The 16,180-nt window shown below is 44.9% G+C and overlaps 1 protein-coding gene across 6 annotated transcripts in view; it reads right to left on the bottom strand.

The window, feature by feature from the left end:
- Window positions 1–219: 219 nt before the first annotated feature.
- Window positions 220–16,180, bottom strand: part of clcn3 (Cl-/H+ antiporter 3) — a 39,618-nt gene continuing 23,657 nt past the window's right edge. For 3 of the 6 annotated variants that reach the window (XM_086279234.1, XM_086279271.1, XM_086279244.1), the window contains 13 exons: window positions 15,451–15,611; window positions 14,587–14,686; window positions 13,251–13,438; window positions 12,769–12,891; window positions 12,108–12,314; window positions 11,886–11,966; window positions 11,536–11,788; window positions 10,974–11,260; window positions 10,698–10,884; window positions 10,032–10,430; window positions 9,727–9,943; window positions 7,844–7,919; window positions 220–2,501 (listed from right to left, as the gene is read on the bottom strand). In XM_086279234.1, coding sequence (XP_086135360.1) covers window positions 2,319–2,501; window positions 7,844–7,919; window positions 9,727–9,943; window positions 10,032–10,430; window positions 10,698–10,884; window positions 10,974–11,260; window positions 11,536–11,788; window positions 11,886–11,966; window positions 12,108–12,314; window positions 12,769–12,891; window positions 13,251–13,438; window positions 14,587–14,686; window positions 15,451–15,611 — 2,462 coding nt within the window. In that variant the 3' untranslated portion in view covers window positions 220–2,318. Of the gene's footprint in view, window positions 2,502–5,440; window positions 5,479–7,843; window positions 7,920–9,726; window positions 9,944–10,031; window positions 10,431–10,697; window positions 10,885–10,973; window positions 11,261–11,535; window positions 11,789–11,885; window positions 11,967–12,107; window positions 12,315–12,768; window positions 12,892–13,250; window positions 13,439–14,586; window positions 14,687–15,450; window positions 15,612–16,180 lie in introns of all 6 variants that reach the window. The other 3 variants (XM_086279262.1, XM_086279279.1, XM_086279252.1) reach the window with 2 other exon arrangements.

Here is a 16,180-nt window from a genome sequence, read left to right as displayed (position 1 = left end):
TTTATAGAGCACCTTTTTCTTTTTTGTAAGAATGAGTTTCTATTTTAATGAAAAGGGTAAATAAACTTTGTCTTCGTGGAAACTATAAAGTTTTCTGAAAAGTCTGTCTGATTCTAAAATCGAGGACTTTTGTGAGCTTCATGACAGCTAACAAGTGGAGCTCAACAACCTGACAACAAGCAAAACCTGCCGAGAACAAATCACACATCAGTCCTCGTGTGCAACTTGAATCTTTTTTTTTTTAATTTAAAACAAATTTTAATCTTTACAGGTTTTATTTTTAATATACAATCAAACAATTGTTGCAATCATACATGAAATTTATTATAGTAATGCACAACTCTATCCAGACTACCCATAAATAAAAAAAAGAAACAAAAAAAAGAAAAACATCGAGATCAGTATGAAACACAACGTTAGGCAACACCACAGGTAACAAAGACGATCCTGTCACACCACAGCAGGACAGTCACTGCAATGCAAAGACGGACACAGGAACACACACACCTCACTTCATTTCCCTTCATCGAGTGATGACGTTTGATTAAAAAAAAAAAAAAAAAAAAAAAAAAAGAGGGAGCAGAGAGATCGGGGTGTGAAAAGCCTAAAGAAAAAACAAAACAAAAAAAACTTGTGCCAGGCACTTGGCAGACGTGGGGAAAAAAAGAAACCTGGTGTGATTGAAAGCGACAGACAGTTGCAGCCAGATGTTCTGCAGTATTATCCTCTACAACCTTGAAAACAATGCAGGGCAAAAAGCAAGCTTCATCCGAGGCGTTAGTGACATGTTAGACCCAACAAACACGCGTGGATTTAAGGTGGCGGCAGCTTTGGATCAGAGTACAAACTCTATATAAAAATCTCTCAAACTCCAACAACTGTAGTGCAGATAAAGTTGAATGGTTTTTAATTACCGTCTGCTGGCTTCATCTTCTAAAACGTGACAATTTACAGCTTCACAGCCTCTGAATGTTGGGACGAAGCACGTTTATTAAAAACACTGAGAATCTGTGGATCAAAGCATCGATCACGGAGTGCTGATCAGTTGATCTCTCTTTCTGTCAGTCTTTGTTGTGTAAATGAGTTTGGAGTGTTAAACGCCACCTGTGGGGGCTCAGACGATCAACTTTTACATATTCTATAATTATAAAAGGCGGGCTGAAGGTACGCGAGTCATGTTACTGATGAAGTTACTGATCACTTAAAGCAGACTTTGGAAATGATTGGAGAGCAATAATCTAAAGGTCACATGGGGAGAAACAAACTGCGATTCCACAAAACTCAACCTTTTTCCTTTTTCCCTTCCTTTTCTCTCGCTCTCTCTCTCTCTCACACACACACACTCTCTGTCTCACACACACACAGACACACACACAGCACAAACTGGCTCAGAAATGGACGCACAGAGATCTTCACTTCTTCCCTCCTCACTGGGAACACGTTTGTTCTTGAAATACAGTACCGTCCTCTCTTCCTCGCACTCTCTCTCTCTCTCTCTCTCACACACACACACACACACACACACGTCTCATTTTCACATGACCCAGGGAAGCAGCAGCGTGCCATGATGCGATCACAAGAGGCTGCCGTGTTTTCGGGGTGAGGAGCGTAAGATCATCCCCTCACTTCCGATGATAACCTGGCTGGAATGTAGTGGTGCTAACGACACACACACACACACACACACACACACACACACACACACACACACACACACACACACACACACACACTTCACAGGTAAACAAGGTAATCTTCTGCAGGACGGACAGCTCAGGTGTGCGCAGGGGTGAGGGAAGTGAGTTGTTTTTATGTTGCTTTTTGTTTTAAACTTTATTTAAACGAGAGCCTGGAGGCTTCAAGGTCCCTCATCGCGTCCCTCATCAGCGGTTCATCCTGACCTTTGACCCCAGCCAGGCGGCATCCACCACAGAGGAGGGAGACAGTACAAGGGGGTGAGGCACGTGTAGAGTGCAAACGGGCGTAGCTGTACAGGTTTAGGGAGTCTTTTGTGTGTGTGTGTGTGTGTGTGTGTGTGTGTGTGTGTGTGTGTGTGTGTGTGTGTACAGCATGCATGAGTGAGGTGTCTGCGAGTGCAAAAGTGTGTGTGTAAAAAGTGCATTCCTTGTGTGTGTGCGTGCCTTCGACCCGTGACCTCATCGTGTCCTCGGCAGCCGGACGATGAGAACAAAGTCTCGTGTCATCGTCTTCTCCTCGGGTGGCCTGAAAGTCTCTGGAGGCCTCAGTCAGTCAGTCAGTGAGGTTCAGGGTCTACAGCTGAAAACTAAAAACGAACAAACAAAAACGGGGTCCGCGTGTCAGAGACTGGAGCCGTTCAGGAGGCACACCTCTTCCTCCTCCTCCTCCTCCTCGTTGCCCCCTCCACCCCAGCCGTCCTGGAAAGAGCGGATCAGTTGAACATGATGGACTCTGGATCCTGATTTGCCATTTGAGCCATGTGACGAAGGATATCTTTTTTTGTGATAATACCAAGAAGCCGCCTGCAGAGGGAGACAAAGAGGGACAGAAGCATGAGGAGGTGGTGGTGGTGGTGGTTGGCAGCTGAAGTAAAGCAGGAAACAATAAAAACATCATGTTTTTGTTGGCAAAAACAGAATCGCATGGTTTAATTTTGGCTCTGGTATGACATTAATTATATGAATCTGTGTCAGAATGAGGCCAACAAAAGCACGAGTCCCTGAGGAAGCAAAAGTCAGCAGCAGGAGGTGGAAGAGGAAAAAGGCAGGTGAGAAACAGCACCCAGCTTCCCCCGCTTCAGACCCCTGCCACGGCCGTTTGAGATTTGCTGCTGAGCAAAAGGAGGAGCTGGATCCTTCAGAGGAGACAGGAAGCAGTGAACAGGAGTAAAGTCAGAGGAGCAGAGGAAGAGGCGGTGCCCATCACAGGAGTCGGGACATTTCTATCTTTTACCTTTTCTTTTTATTCAGTCCAATTTAAAGCTTTTGCAGTAAGATCAGACAGCAAACATCACAGTGATGTGCAAAAGTCTCAAGCCAGCATCACTTCTTTATATTTTGTTTCCAAGCAGTCCGGCTTTTGTATTTTTTAAAGTGCTCTTGAGCAACAGTTCTCCAGTCTTTTTTGAAGGACTTTCAAAGTTTTTCATTGGATGCTTTTTCACTCATTTTCAGTCCTTGTACTTGACCATTTTCACAGGAATGCTTTGTTCGTTGGGCTGCGTAACACTGGTTCATCCTTTGATATTTTACAGGTTCATGATGTGCCTACACGTAATTGACAACTTGTATCTTTAGACACTTTGTTACTGCCTGTCACAAAAACACATCAATTGCTCCTGTTCTTTAAACCTGTGAGAAATATTTCTAATGTTTGACATTTTTCAAAGTGCTTTCTGTAACATCATTTTCATAATACGAAGCCCTGAATGTCTGACAGGTGACAGAGTCCCCGTTGGTAACCAGGCGACAGTGTCACATTAAAGGGCCGTTCACACAGGAAGTGACTCACATTAAAGCATCATTGGTTGCTAGTGGAGAGTCCAAGCTCCAGTTGCCAAGGTAACCCTCTAATCTGTTTACCACTCTGTCATATATCAATCAGCAGTGCACTTCACCCTCATTTCTAGTCGATCGCCTCAAAGATTAACTCTCGACAGACCCGCTTTGTGTCGCCAGCGGTTATATCGCTCGCATGAAGTCAGTCATCATGGGTCTGTGGAGATGAACAACATTCTGACTCGAATTTCATTAAAAATGTAATCATGTTTATTTCAGATTGCTAAAAAACTTAATGGTGAAGGGTTTGAACTGTGTAGAGCCAGAAAGTCTACATCGCCCAGTCGTTGTACAGAAAAACATTCAAAGTCTGTTTTTTAGTGTGAAGTTCCACATTTTAGGATTTATTTTCCCTTCCAGGTTGCATTTCTGATTTCTCTTTTCCTGAAAGTTTCCACAAAACACAGGTGATTTCAAGTTGTGATAAATTACAGCTCATTTCATAATCATGTTTCAATAGCGATTTCTGACTCCTGTGATGAATCCACCTCGCAGCACTACGGAGCACTTTCTCTCTGTATGACACTGTAAAGGATTTAGTCAGTCAGCTGGGGCCATTAAGGACTAACACGGCAGCTTTTTAAACATCGGCGATGCTCCTGCTGACTGCAGTGAGGTCAGGTGAAGAGGAGAAACAGCTGAGAGCAGTGAGAAGAAGAAGCAGTGAGCTATGTGACTCCTACAGAGCTCAAATCATGTAGAGCTGGGTCCAAAGAGCTCAGTGTGCTTTGTGTTAATGCAGTCAGGTGACCACAAGGAGTTCATGCGTTTATGATTAATCGTGATCTTCAGCTGCGTTTTGACCCTAGAAGGCAAATAATTGAAAGCGAACCCAGGTCTGAGTGGGTGGAGCTGAGGTACCTGTGGAGGGCGGAGGTGTGAAGCAGCAGTCACACAGATCAGACCTGGGTTCCCCCGCCGGCCGATCAGACCGGCAGCAGAGGCTCGGGAAGCCAGGTGCAGATCAGAGTGGGTCAGGTGAAGAGTGACCACAATGTTTCCAGTTAAACCAGCAGTGACCTGCCCCAGCTAATTTCAGGTAAAAATCTGGGCCAGGAAGTGAGCGTAGCACCACCTGCACTAACATTACAACACATTAATAATAAAGCAGCCTGTAACTGTGCTGTACACCTGACTCTTCTCTGCATGCACAGCAAGGTCATAAATCTGTGCTGCAGACCGTCATTATTCCTCTGGTGCTGATACACGAGTGTGCGAGCTGCAGTTTACGTGTGCAGCCATGTTAGCTGATAAACGAGCCCTCCATCCTTTCGTCCACACTCGGACGTTTCTAACGTCTGATATGATGGCACCAAAAATACTGAAGCTTCAAAATCTGGAAACAGAAGCAGATGGGTGGTGTCACAGTAGCTGATGTAGCCATGTTGCTTATTACAGATTATTATATCAACTGGAGCTTGTGCAAATGGTGTTTTTTGTGTGTTTCTAATGACAATATACACAATTTACTTATAATTTACTTTGAAAGTTTCTATTTTCCTTCCTATTGCTTCTCATAATCGTGCTTTTTTAACATTTACTCCAGAGTATATTCTAGCACCTTCTCCATGTCTGCTGTGGGCCCACACGCAGAAGGCGGGACACTGCTGGCTCAGAGGAAACATCGGCAGGTTAAAGAACAGGATTAGTAATCACTTCATAAAAGGAATCATGTGATCATCGCACGCTAGCTACATAAGCTACAGCACTACTGGCACCAATCAACACAACATCGTCACTCCACCACGCGCACTACCACTACAGGATGAGGGGGGATTATAGGAATGAGTCGCATCACTACAGATTGCCCCCCTCCCTCCCTCCTACTAACATCCCCCCCCCTTCAATCTTTAAAAGGACTAAAGCAACGGTGGTCCGCTTTCCCAAGGCGGCTAACTACTCGCCCAGTCGTTGCACAGGTGACGGCTCACATGTCGTTGATCTGTGGAGCCCCAGGGGCGGTTGTGGTTGAGAGGGGAGGGGTTTAAAAAAAAAAAGGGGGGGGGGGGAGGGAAAAAGCAGTCGTTAATGAAAACAGAAAACTTTGGGAGGCTGAACTTGAAATGACTTCTGTTGTGAGGGGGAGATGGGAAACACACAACAGGCTTCACGGTTACACGACTGCACACATGCTGAGTGTCTCTGATCACACAGTCAGCCAGGAACACAACAGGGTGCTGTGAGTGAACGGGGCTAGCACGAAACAGCTACTGTGTGTACAAATGCAGGTCGATGGGATGAACTCTGCTCTGTGGGAATCTACTGAGCCCCTTTCAGACACCGTCAGCAGCACTCGTCACACGTCTGCTAAACTACCGTTTATTTTTAAAAACCAGGAAATCACCGTTTCAGTTAATATCAGTCAATTTATGTTAAACGTCTTTTACTGAATAGTGTTGAAAATCTCAAGCCGTGTGAAACAAAATGTCCATGAAAAGCAAAAGAGTGCGCCTGAATCTGGATTAGTGACGGAGAACTGTGCATAAAATCCAGAGATTTACAGCGACTACAACGTGCCATCATTGTTCATCACACACAATCACGAGCTCAGCCTGCTTTATAGCCTGAAGTATCTCAGTTATCAGGCACAGTGTTAGTTTATGACTCACTTCTGTTTGCTTACACACTCCATGCAAACTGCAGCTTTTAAGTGGTGCGTGTGCATTAACGCACTTTATGGATGCAAACAGTTTTAGGGAGGGCGATGCTCGTTATCTTTACTATCAATTAATACTTAATGGACACCGTTTTTTCTAGACCAATATTAAAACGTGTAACAGAGTTTGTTTACTCTGATGCAGCTGCTCAGGTGCGCTCAGAGGCTCTGGTGGTTTCCCCACTAATGTGTTTGAAGTTGAAGGTTTTGAGTGTAAGAGGCATATCTGATCAAATCAAGGCCCTGATCATGCTACAACCTGGCTCGATGAATATCTTCAGGTTCTCAGTAAACTCTGATTTATGTCCCAAACTAAACACACAGTTAAGTCAAAGGACAGCAAAAAGGAAGTTCAGGCACTAAATGTAAGAGAGGCAGCTTTATCCACCTGCCACGAGGCTCTGTTTGACTCCAAAAAGCAAAAACAAGAAAGCCACAGAAAGAGAAGAGAGTCATTTAAATTAAATAGCCATGCAGCTGAAACACAGTGTGCTTCTCCTTGAGACAAATATCAAAGTAATGGAGTTGAAAGCAAAGATAAGCTTTGTTTTCATGTGCAGCTGGTTTTATGCCACAAAGCTGGGCTGTACGGCGCAGAAAAACTACATGATGACAGATTCTTTACTTTTCAACTGAAGCTTCCTCCATCATCAAAAATCAGTCATTTTTTCCCTTTTACATCAGGATACAGTCTAGTTTTATTAAATGCTTCGCACTACCAGAAGCTACTGTTGTCATGAGTTTGAGATGTTTATGTGCTGGACTAAACCAGAGTTATGACGGTTTTGTGTTTTCTGATTAGTTTCAGCGTCGACTTCAGTTTAGTTTGTTCTGTTGTGTTTTAGTTTAGCTGCCGTTAGTCATAACGCTCAGTTTTAATTTTATGAGTGATTAAAATACTGAAGTTTAACTGTCAGCGGTGAGATTGAGCATTTTCCTTTGTTTTTTTAAGTAAAATTAATAATATTAGTTCATTCTTTGTGTTTTTTGCTGCTTTTAAACTACTTTTAGTTTTTATTAACAATATTATTAACAATAACCTTGAACTAAGCATTTTAACGGTTATTAGACTTTTTCCTTGAGGACCAAATGACAAGTTTGATGAAGGCTGTGTTGTTTGTATTACAGGACGTCAATAAACTCTGTTGTCCAGTTTCTCAGACATGAGAAGCTGCCATGCCTGAGCAGCTGAGCCTTTGTCTGGCCCTTCGTGTGACTCCTTCTGCGTCCAACACGAGTCACAGTAAGCGCTGAAGCTCGTGTCTGAAAGGGGCTCTGAACTGATGTGGGCGACAGTTCCCATCGAGGTCCAACATTACAGGACCAGCCTAATGCTTCTCTACGCGATGTCTCCGAAACTGCTACAGCTACCATGAAGATGGAGGTCAGACTAGTCTGTCTACGCATGTTTGGCTTCATTAGAGGTAAATCCACAACAAACAAACCCAGGAGCAGAAAAGTGCTTGAAGTAAGGAAGAGGGCAGGAAGTCTGGATGTTTTAGCCGGGAACTGCCATCAGCTTTTCACACTACACTTCATGCATCCCCCCCTCCCCTCCCCTAAGAGGCAGAGCCTAAGAGACAGGTGCAAAAAAAAAAAAAAAAAAAAGGTGGGGGAACAGATCACGTGTGAAAGGGGCGGGGCTAGTCACCAGGGGCGGCGTGTGCTGCTTGAGCTCCTCCAGATGCTCTAATATATTCTTCTTAGTGATGATGCCCAACACAATCCTGAAACACACACCTGTTACTCAGCAGACTGCCCAAAACAACAACAACAGACAGACACAGAGAGAACACACAGCAGCAGTACACAATAAACACAACAAAAAATACAACTCAAAACTAACAAAACTAAACACGCAAATACAACTAAAGTTATAAATGAAGTCAAAGAGTAATGATAAAAGAATAACGGTTTAATTACTCATAATATGACTGATTCTTCTGTCAACAAATCCCATGAAGAGGGATTTTACACTCATCTGCCACTTTATTAGGTACACCTGTTAGACTGCTCGTGGCACTGCCATCCTGGATGTGCAGCAGACAGATGTGCAGCAACTGTGTGAACTTCTCATGTCAACATGGACGAAAATCTCGGTAATGTTTTAAACACCTTGTTGAAGCAGCTGTGAATACAAACCTGGGTCACACCCAGTACTAGCCAGGTGTACCTAATAAAGTGTACAGTGTCTTTTGTAAGCTGTAAAAAAGATTACGTTACAGCAGAGTATCAGACAGGTGCATTAAATGACTTTAGGTTTATCCAACGCCAATGTAAGAATCATTAAGAACCAGCATTTATTAGCAGCTAATAATAATCCAACCAATGAACCTAATCCCTCTAATCTCTGTAGGATTGCTCAGTGTTTTATAAGTACTTGTTTTTCAATCATTGTGTAACGTTGTTCTTCTTCATACGTATAAAGGAGGCCTTGCTCCTTCCTTACTGTTACAGGAGTGAGTGTTCATATTAAACATTTTAAATTATGAGATAAGTGTGTGACTCTGAGCCACAAACTCAGCATTCGGACTGCTCTATGTGCTCAGTTCTTTCTGTGTTTTGCTCTGTATGACATCACTGTCTATCACTAAAACAGTCATCTCAGGAACTCTGAGCAAATCCCCTGCTGTTCAAACCTTCTGCTTAGGAGGGGCAGCCAATGAGAAGGAAGCTGGCTAAAGTAGCTGCCTATATTCAGGTGGATGAAGACCCAGTATCAGGTAAATACAGATTATTCTGAACTATTAATCAAGCAAAGCTACTCTAGCAAAGCCCAATAACAATAGAAGGAAAGATCGTAATAAATTTACATCTTTAAATCATCCTGAACCTCCTTCATGACTGACAGTTTAGGTCTTTTCATGAGATTTGTTGACAACAACAAAAATATGAAAAATAAAAAAAACTAGTGTCATTATTTAAGAAAGAAATAAAAGGTTAATCCTAAAAAAGGTAAATGAAACAAACACTGCTGCACAGTTCCTCTCCAGTGATCATCACAGCAAATTAACACGGTCTGTCTCGTAGTTTCAACATCGCACATCTGCAAAGACCCAAACAGACCGGATCTCCTGCAGGCGTCTCCACACGTGGACGAGACTTTACTTTTAAATTAGTTTCACTGAAGGTTTCTCGCGGAGGTAAAACCTTTAACGTTCCTCCTCAGATTCAGACCACACATCAGCTCCTCTTACTGTCTATACTCCCACTGCGTGACACCTGTTATGTGTTTGTGGTTAGTTTCCGTCAGCAGCTCAGCCTCTCCTGTAAAGGAGACCGTCACTGCTCACCGGGAGGATAAAAGGAGGTGCAGCACAGCGATTAGGCCAGGCCATGCAGATTACAGCATAAATCCAGGGATCCCAGAGCTCATGCAACACCAGACAGTGTGTGTGTGTGTGTGTGTGTGTGTGTGTGTGTGTGTGTGTGTGTGTGTGTGTGTGTTAAGCAATCACTACACCAGAAACAACGATGTGAGACGGATCCACCTTCAGCTCCTACAGCACCTCCTTCCTTCCGAGACACACTTACCCGTTGTGAGTAACCAGGCACTGGCGCAGACCCAGCTTCCTGAAAATGTCCACCACGATCTCCATGGGGGTGTGGTCAGTGACGGTGAAGGGGCTCATGTCCAGGATGGAGCGAAGCTTGAGGGGTCGAGGGCTGTCGGCAGGCAGCGTGGGTGCATGCTGGGTGAAGTACACCCTTGAGTTCAGCACGATGCCCTCCTGTTTGCGGCGTGCGTTCTCTGTAGAGATATGAAAAGCATTCACTTTACACCATCTTTAAACTCCAGAAGGTCACGGGGGGTTCAGGTGTTGTCTCTCCAGTCTTACCTATAGCGATTGTGATGTCTCTGCGCAGAGCGAAGCCCACTAGCCTCTGGGACTCCTTAGACACGATCACAGGGAAACCATTATAACTGGTTTCATTGATAATGCCCTGCAGCTCCTCCACAGTCAGGTCGTCCTGCGTGAGCACTGCCAACGGCGGGTCGTTGCGTCGGGGCCTCATCACCTCCCGGGCCAGCGTGGTGTGCGTGAACTCCTCCTTTGAATCCAGGAAGGGGTATCCGTTCAGTCGGATGTGGGCCTCGTAGATTCCCTCTCGACCGAATGCATCGCCCACCCATTTGCTGGTCATCACGGCGGCCATGAGGGGGACGATGTACTCCAGCCCGCCGGTCAGCTCGAACACGATGATGACGAGGGAGACAGTCATACGAGTCACTCCACCTACAGAGGGAGGAAGGCGTGACAGTAACACGCATTAAACTACGACTCCAACTAAACAAGTGTTTATTTCTATAACAGATGAGGCAAAGCTACACATCCCTGATCACATGTTACTCACAGTGAGTAACATGTTCTGACACAGCCAGTTATTGCAATAGCAGCAGGATATCTCATATATGCTCATCACCCGCCCCACGGTGCTGAAACGTGAAGGCTTTGGCACAAACTGGTGGCAAAGCTTAACAATCCCATTAAGTGCTGACTCACCCAGGCACGCTGCAGCTCCCACCATAGCGTAGAGCCCTGGAGTGATGCAGTCAGCTCCGACTTCGCACCACTCTTTGAACAGGAACCAGTCGTGGTGATAATATGCAAGCTGCTCCATGGCAATGCCAACAATCCGCCCCGCGATCGCCCCGATGGCCATGCTGGGGATGAACAAACCCGACGGTACCTAACGATGAGAAAGGAACATGTTTCAGTGCTGATGAAGACTCGCAGGGCAAAACATCTGCTTCATTATTAAGGAAAAAAATCTCTCACCTTGAGTCCAAATGTGAATATAGTCATGATGATTTTAAAGATGAGCGCCAGGCACAGCTGCCACATGGCCGAGTAGACGCCGGGCCCCGCCGGCTGGTCATCAGAGAAGGCTTTGGTGCCGTTCATCTGGCTGCGGTACTGACAGAGCTGCGAAGACTCCAGCGGACCGCAGTCGGTGAACAGCTCCTTTATCAGCTCGCTGGTGTTCTTACGCGTGTAAGGGTTTGGGAAAGCAACCACCGCAGTGATGGCCGCCACCAGGATCACCTCCAACACCGGGTACCTGCCTACAGAGCGAGACAGAGGTTTGTGTGAAACGCCTCAAATGCAGATTAAACACTGTTGCTCTGCTTCATGGAAAGATGCTTTTATACATTTGATTTTAAGAAAAGAGGATTTTAAAATTCAGACACGGCACTGTGGAGTCACTAAAATCATAAAAAGCACATGAGAGGAGAGTATCGACTGATAGAAACAGTCTTTATTCCATTTCACTTTTTTCCACCATTAAGCTCTCAGTAAAAGTTTTAAATAGTGAGGTCACCACGAGGTCACATCATACCGAAACGTGTCGACTTGCGCCGCCGGCACCAGGCGATGTTGGCTTTGATGAAGAAGGCGCCCCAGAGGCCCCCGAACACTCCCAGCAGGATGAACGGGAGGAGCTCAAACAGGTACCATGGCGTGTGGTACTCCACGTAGAACAGCACCAGGCGGCTGTTCCCAAACGGGTTAATGGAGCGAAGCACGAAGGCCGCCACCAGGGCCGCAAAGAATGAGCGCCACAACGTCTTTAGAGGGAAATAGTAGCTCACCTGAAGGAGCGAGGAGAGCACTGGTGGATTAATACTGTTGCTGTTACCATCACATTAAAACAACACCACATAGTAACTTGTTTAAGTGCTGATGCACCTCCTCTAAGCTGAAGAGGACTCCCCCAATTGGTGCTCCAAAAGCAACAGACACCCCGGCAGCTGACGCGGCAGAGAGAACCTGAGAGCACAAAACAAACACACCTCAGCACCAGCGCCGGGCTCGTTCACACAGGCACAAACTACTAAAAACACTCGTACGTATTAAACATTTATTACTCGTGCTACAGGGACCTGGACTTTTTTGCTTTTTTGCTCTCACCTCTCGTTTCTTGGCCTCGTTCTTGCTGTACTTGGGGAAGAGGTAGGAGAAGATGTTCCCACAGCAGCAGGCCACATGGACCAGGGGGCCCTCTTTCCCCAGGCTCAGGCCCGACGCCACAGCCAACACCAGAGTGATGGTTTTGATCATCAAGGTCCACTTGCCCAGATATCCCCGGATGATGAACCCACTCAGGATGGTCTTGATCTATGGCAGAGGCAGGAGTGAGGAAAGCGAGGTGCTCAGGATCAGACACGTAAACACATGAAAGTTAAAATGAAATAATGACATAAATTCACTGGGTTGTTAGTTGAGCTGCATCTCTGCTTTCAGGTCATTGTCTAACACGTGCCGCTTTTGTGTTTCCATGGCAACAAAGAGCCCCCCCCCTTTTTTTTTTTCTTAGCAGTAAAATATTTCACATCTCCCAGCTGAATTAATCATTTTTAAGTGCTTCAGTACATTAAAAGATCCTGAAACCCATCAGACTCTTTCACAGAGTCACCGGGAGACAAATCGATCACCCAGCGAACAGTCGAACAACATTTCCCATTTAAGAGTTCAAGGATTTCCTTCATGCACATCGATGTATCACCAGAAGAGGTTAAAATGAAGAAAGTTTCAGCTGTACCAGGACTTACAAAAGCAATGTTTTCCTCACCTCTGGGATCCCTGAGCCGCAGGCGTACGGCGCAAACACCTTAACCAGACAAACTGCCAGGAAGGCGAAGGACAGAGCCCAGTAGATGTACATGAAATAGTTCATGATGTACGAGCCGGGGCCCTGCAGAGAGGGGCGGATGAAGAGGGAGGGAAAAGTTAAAGAGTGGAAGAAAAACGTCCAAACCTTCAATAAAAAATTTAAAAAAAACTCGTGTGGACGCCTGAGACTACGTCTGCCCTTATGTGTCAGTGTCACTGCAGTCAGCTCATGAGAAAAGGTGCAAAGCTTTTGCAAACTGTCTACTTTTTAATTGAAATTTTTTTTTTAGATGAATTTGAACAACAAGGGTTTTATTTTTGTATCGTTGCTTAGAAGCCGTAGCCTCTTGGTCTCACTGCAGTGACGAATACGTACTGCAGAAAATGTCTGGTTTTAAATCGACAGCATGCGCTCCCTTTCATGTGCCCGTGTTCCTCTACCTCAGCCTGCCCCAGTATTAGCTCAGCCCAGCTCTTCCACTGAGGACACTTGTCCCTCTCAGCGAAGGTGGTCTCATTGGACGTCCAGCAGCACTGCTCGTGGTTGAACCACAAGGCGCTCAGACACACGCCCTCCTTCAGGTCGTTCATCCAATCAGCAGCAATGTCAATCAGGCCAGCCAAAGCACCTGGCGGGAGGAGGGAACCAGGAAAGGAAAGGAAATAAAAGGGCAAAGAAGTGAAGGCAGGGACGAGTGGGAAAGGTGAAGAACAGAAAAACAGAGAGAGAGATGAGTTCCTAACTACACTACCAGGCTTACTACCTGACAAAGATGTTTTCAGGTGATTTAACAATAATTCTGAGAAACATCCTCACTGAATATGAACCTAAACGCACACTAGAAAACTCTGCAGCAAATCTTCACATTAGACGATCTTCAGCTCTCAATGCATAAATATTACAGCACAAAAATCAGTGTCTGACTTAAACAGCAAAGCTTCTTTCGGCTGCTCCTTTATTCACAAACTTTGCCACAGTGGAAAGATTCACATGTTTGATCTGACAGATGTTTAATGCCTGATACCTGGATATCCTGATACTGGGATCTGGGTCTCCTCCTGTTCTCTAACCAGTGACCTTTGGCATGTAAGGGGACTGTGTGGCTGACATTTTCATATCAGATGGATCTTTGTAAACATCACAGGCTCGCTGACCTTCACGTGAGTGAGTGCAGCCACATTTCTAGATTTCTACATATTATTACCATCATTTTATCCGCCTACTTCTCCCACAACCTGTCAGTTTTTTGGGGAGAGTGGGGAAAAGGCCTGTTGGTGTGATAAAGATAATGGAAAGTGGTATCTGTAAGTTTATCAGTAATAATTATCTCATTTCAAAAGGCTGTATTTTATGAAGTAATGGACATTTTAGGCCCTAAAACAGCTCAGTCACCCCAGTTTTAAATCTATATAATGTGATATCACAGTGCAGAGCTTCTTTTACACAAAGAGCCCAACAAGCATACGCATTTTACTCATTTCTCCCCTCTGTAGCCTGGACCTTTTCATAACTACTCCACTTTGACTAGCTCAGCTAGAAAAAGATTTTCTGTTATTTAGTGGCCATAAAACACACACGGCGAGGATTTCATGGCTCTCAGATGTGTCACGTGGGGCTCTGCAGGAAGAACAGTGTGCTTATAAGAGGTGGGTGAGCGAAAGCACAAGACAGTGAACAAGAGAAAGACTGAGTGTGAGCTGCCTGAGGCAAAGCATGTGAGAGTCACCGGCAGGGCAGATAAGAGCTGTGTGCACTTTAGTACCACATGTATGTTACCTGATGCCAAGCCAGTGAGCGTCACCACCAGCCAGCCGGACCAAGCGTCGTACAGGCTCTTGGTGAACTCCCATGCAGACTCCTTTTTCTTACTATTGATCTGTATCAACACACACAAAAGACTCAATAACAAGCATCGATGGCTAAAAATAAAACTATTAGATCAACTTACAGTGAGATTCATGCAAGTGAGGGAAAGGTTAACAATACCTCATCAGCCTTTTACAGCTGAGGGGTAAAAACAGTGACCTTCAGTGACAATACACCACCTCTACAGCCATGATTTCCACTGTTGCCTCAATATAACAGTCAGCTGAGGGGCGGAGAACACCGGGTATGCAAATAACATTCAGATTGTCCTGCAGCGTCTTGCAGTAAAACACTTGGATAAAAGTGTTGGCAGAGCCGAAATGTGCTCATGACCAACTGAAGGGCCGTAAAATCTCCCACACACTTAGCCCATGAATGCTAGTGGTGGATAAGAAGTTGATCTCTTAATTTATAATTTGGAAACTGTGGTCGAGTTTGTATAAATGAAAAACATTATAAGAAGGGATCATTTTTGTTGGAAAAGTGTTGTTTACCCTCTCTGTTAAGCCATCAGAGCAGTAGGTCCTGATCCTACCTGACATTTCTTTCTTTTATGTGACCCAAACAAACTGTTTATACAACAGGAAGTGCATAACACAGTGGTGGGAAACGTATTTTTTTCTTTAAATTAAGTAGGGCTGTTTGTGGCCCGTGAAGAAAAATATTTTCTTTACAAAATATTAAAAGTATTTTTCTGTCTCTGGGTCAGCTTCGGTCTCTGTTCGAAGCTGAAAAGTGGCTGGTTTGTAGCTGGTTTGGCGTCGGGGTCCTCACCTTCCGGTGTCTCTCGCGGTCCTTGCACTTCTCACGGACCCAGTCGATGGTGTGAAAGTCATCGTAGGTCCCAACACCAGGGATGGGCTCCTCTAGGAAGTCCAGCAGGTGGGTGGAGCTGCTGGGAGCCCCGCCCCCGTTCGACATGGCGTAGTTAGATCCTGAAGAAAAAACAACAAGCACAAGTTCACGGTCCAATTTTTTAAAAGAAGACTATTGACATTTAAAACATATTTGAAAGAGTAAAAAACAAGAAATATGATTTTTTTCCCCACAATGTATGAAACCAGAAGGCTGTGTGAGCAGGCTTACAGTGTTACACCATACATCAGTCTGATGACTTTTCAAACGATACATTTTGGCAGTTTATACTTCTGATTCTTACACATAATCCTTGGAAAAGAAAGAAAGAGATCCATCACAGTGCTGCCTCGGCTGCATTAGAGTTACACCTCCTCCATAATCGAGCCCCATCACAAGCACCGCAGAGATCACTGCACGTCCATCACTGAGATCTAATGAGACTGCTGGAAACACTGCAGCCCATCACCTCATGTGGAACAAAACCCATAACTAATCATAACAGCTTACCTCTACAAACTAGATGTAACCATTAAAGGCCATTACATTTTAAATATATTTATGTATGTTTAGGTTTGCTTTGAGGGTAAAAGCCATTTTGAATTCTGCTTCACTGGTCCACAGGCTGCAGGACCATGTGACTCCCTTC

Source organism: Aulonocara sp. 'chitande type north' Nkhata Bay, linkage group LG3, assembly GCF_057382095.1.
Source record: "Aulonocara sp. 'chitande type north' Nkhata Bay isolate Kocher_YH1m ecotype deep benthic linkage group LG3, A_spYH_male_GT1.1, whole genome shotgun sequence".
In the NCBI taxonomy this organism is placed as follows: Eukaryota; Metazoa; Chordata; class Actinopteri; order Cichliformes; family Cichlidae; genus Aulonocara; species Aulonocara sp. 'chitande type north' Nkhata Bay.
The sequence above is the reverse complement of the archived record's forward strand: the minus strand, read 5'-3'. Positions and strand labels throughout refer to the sequence as shown.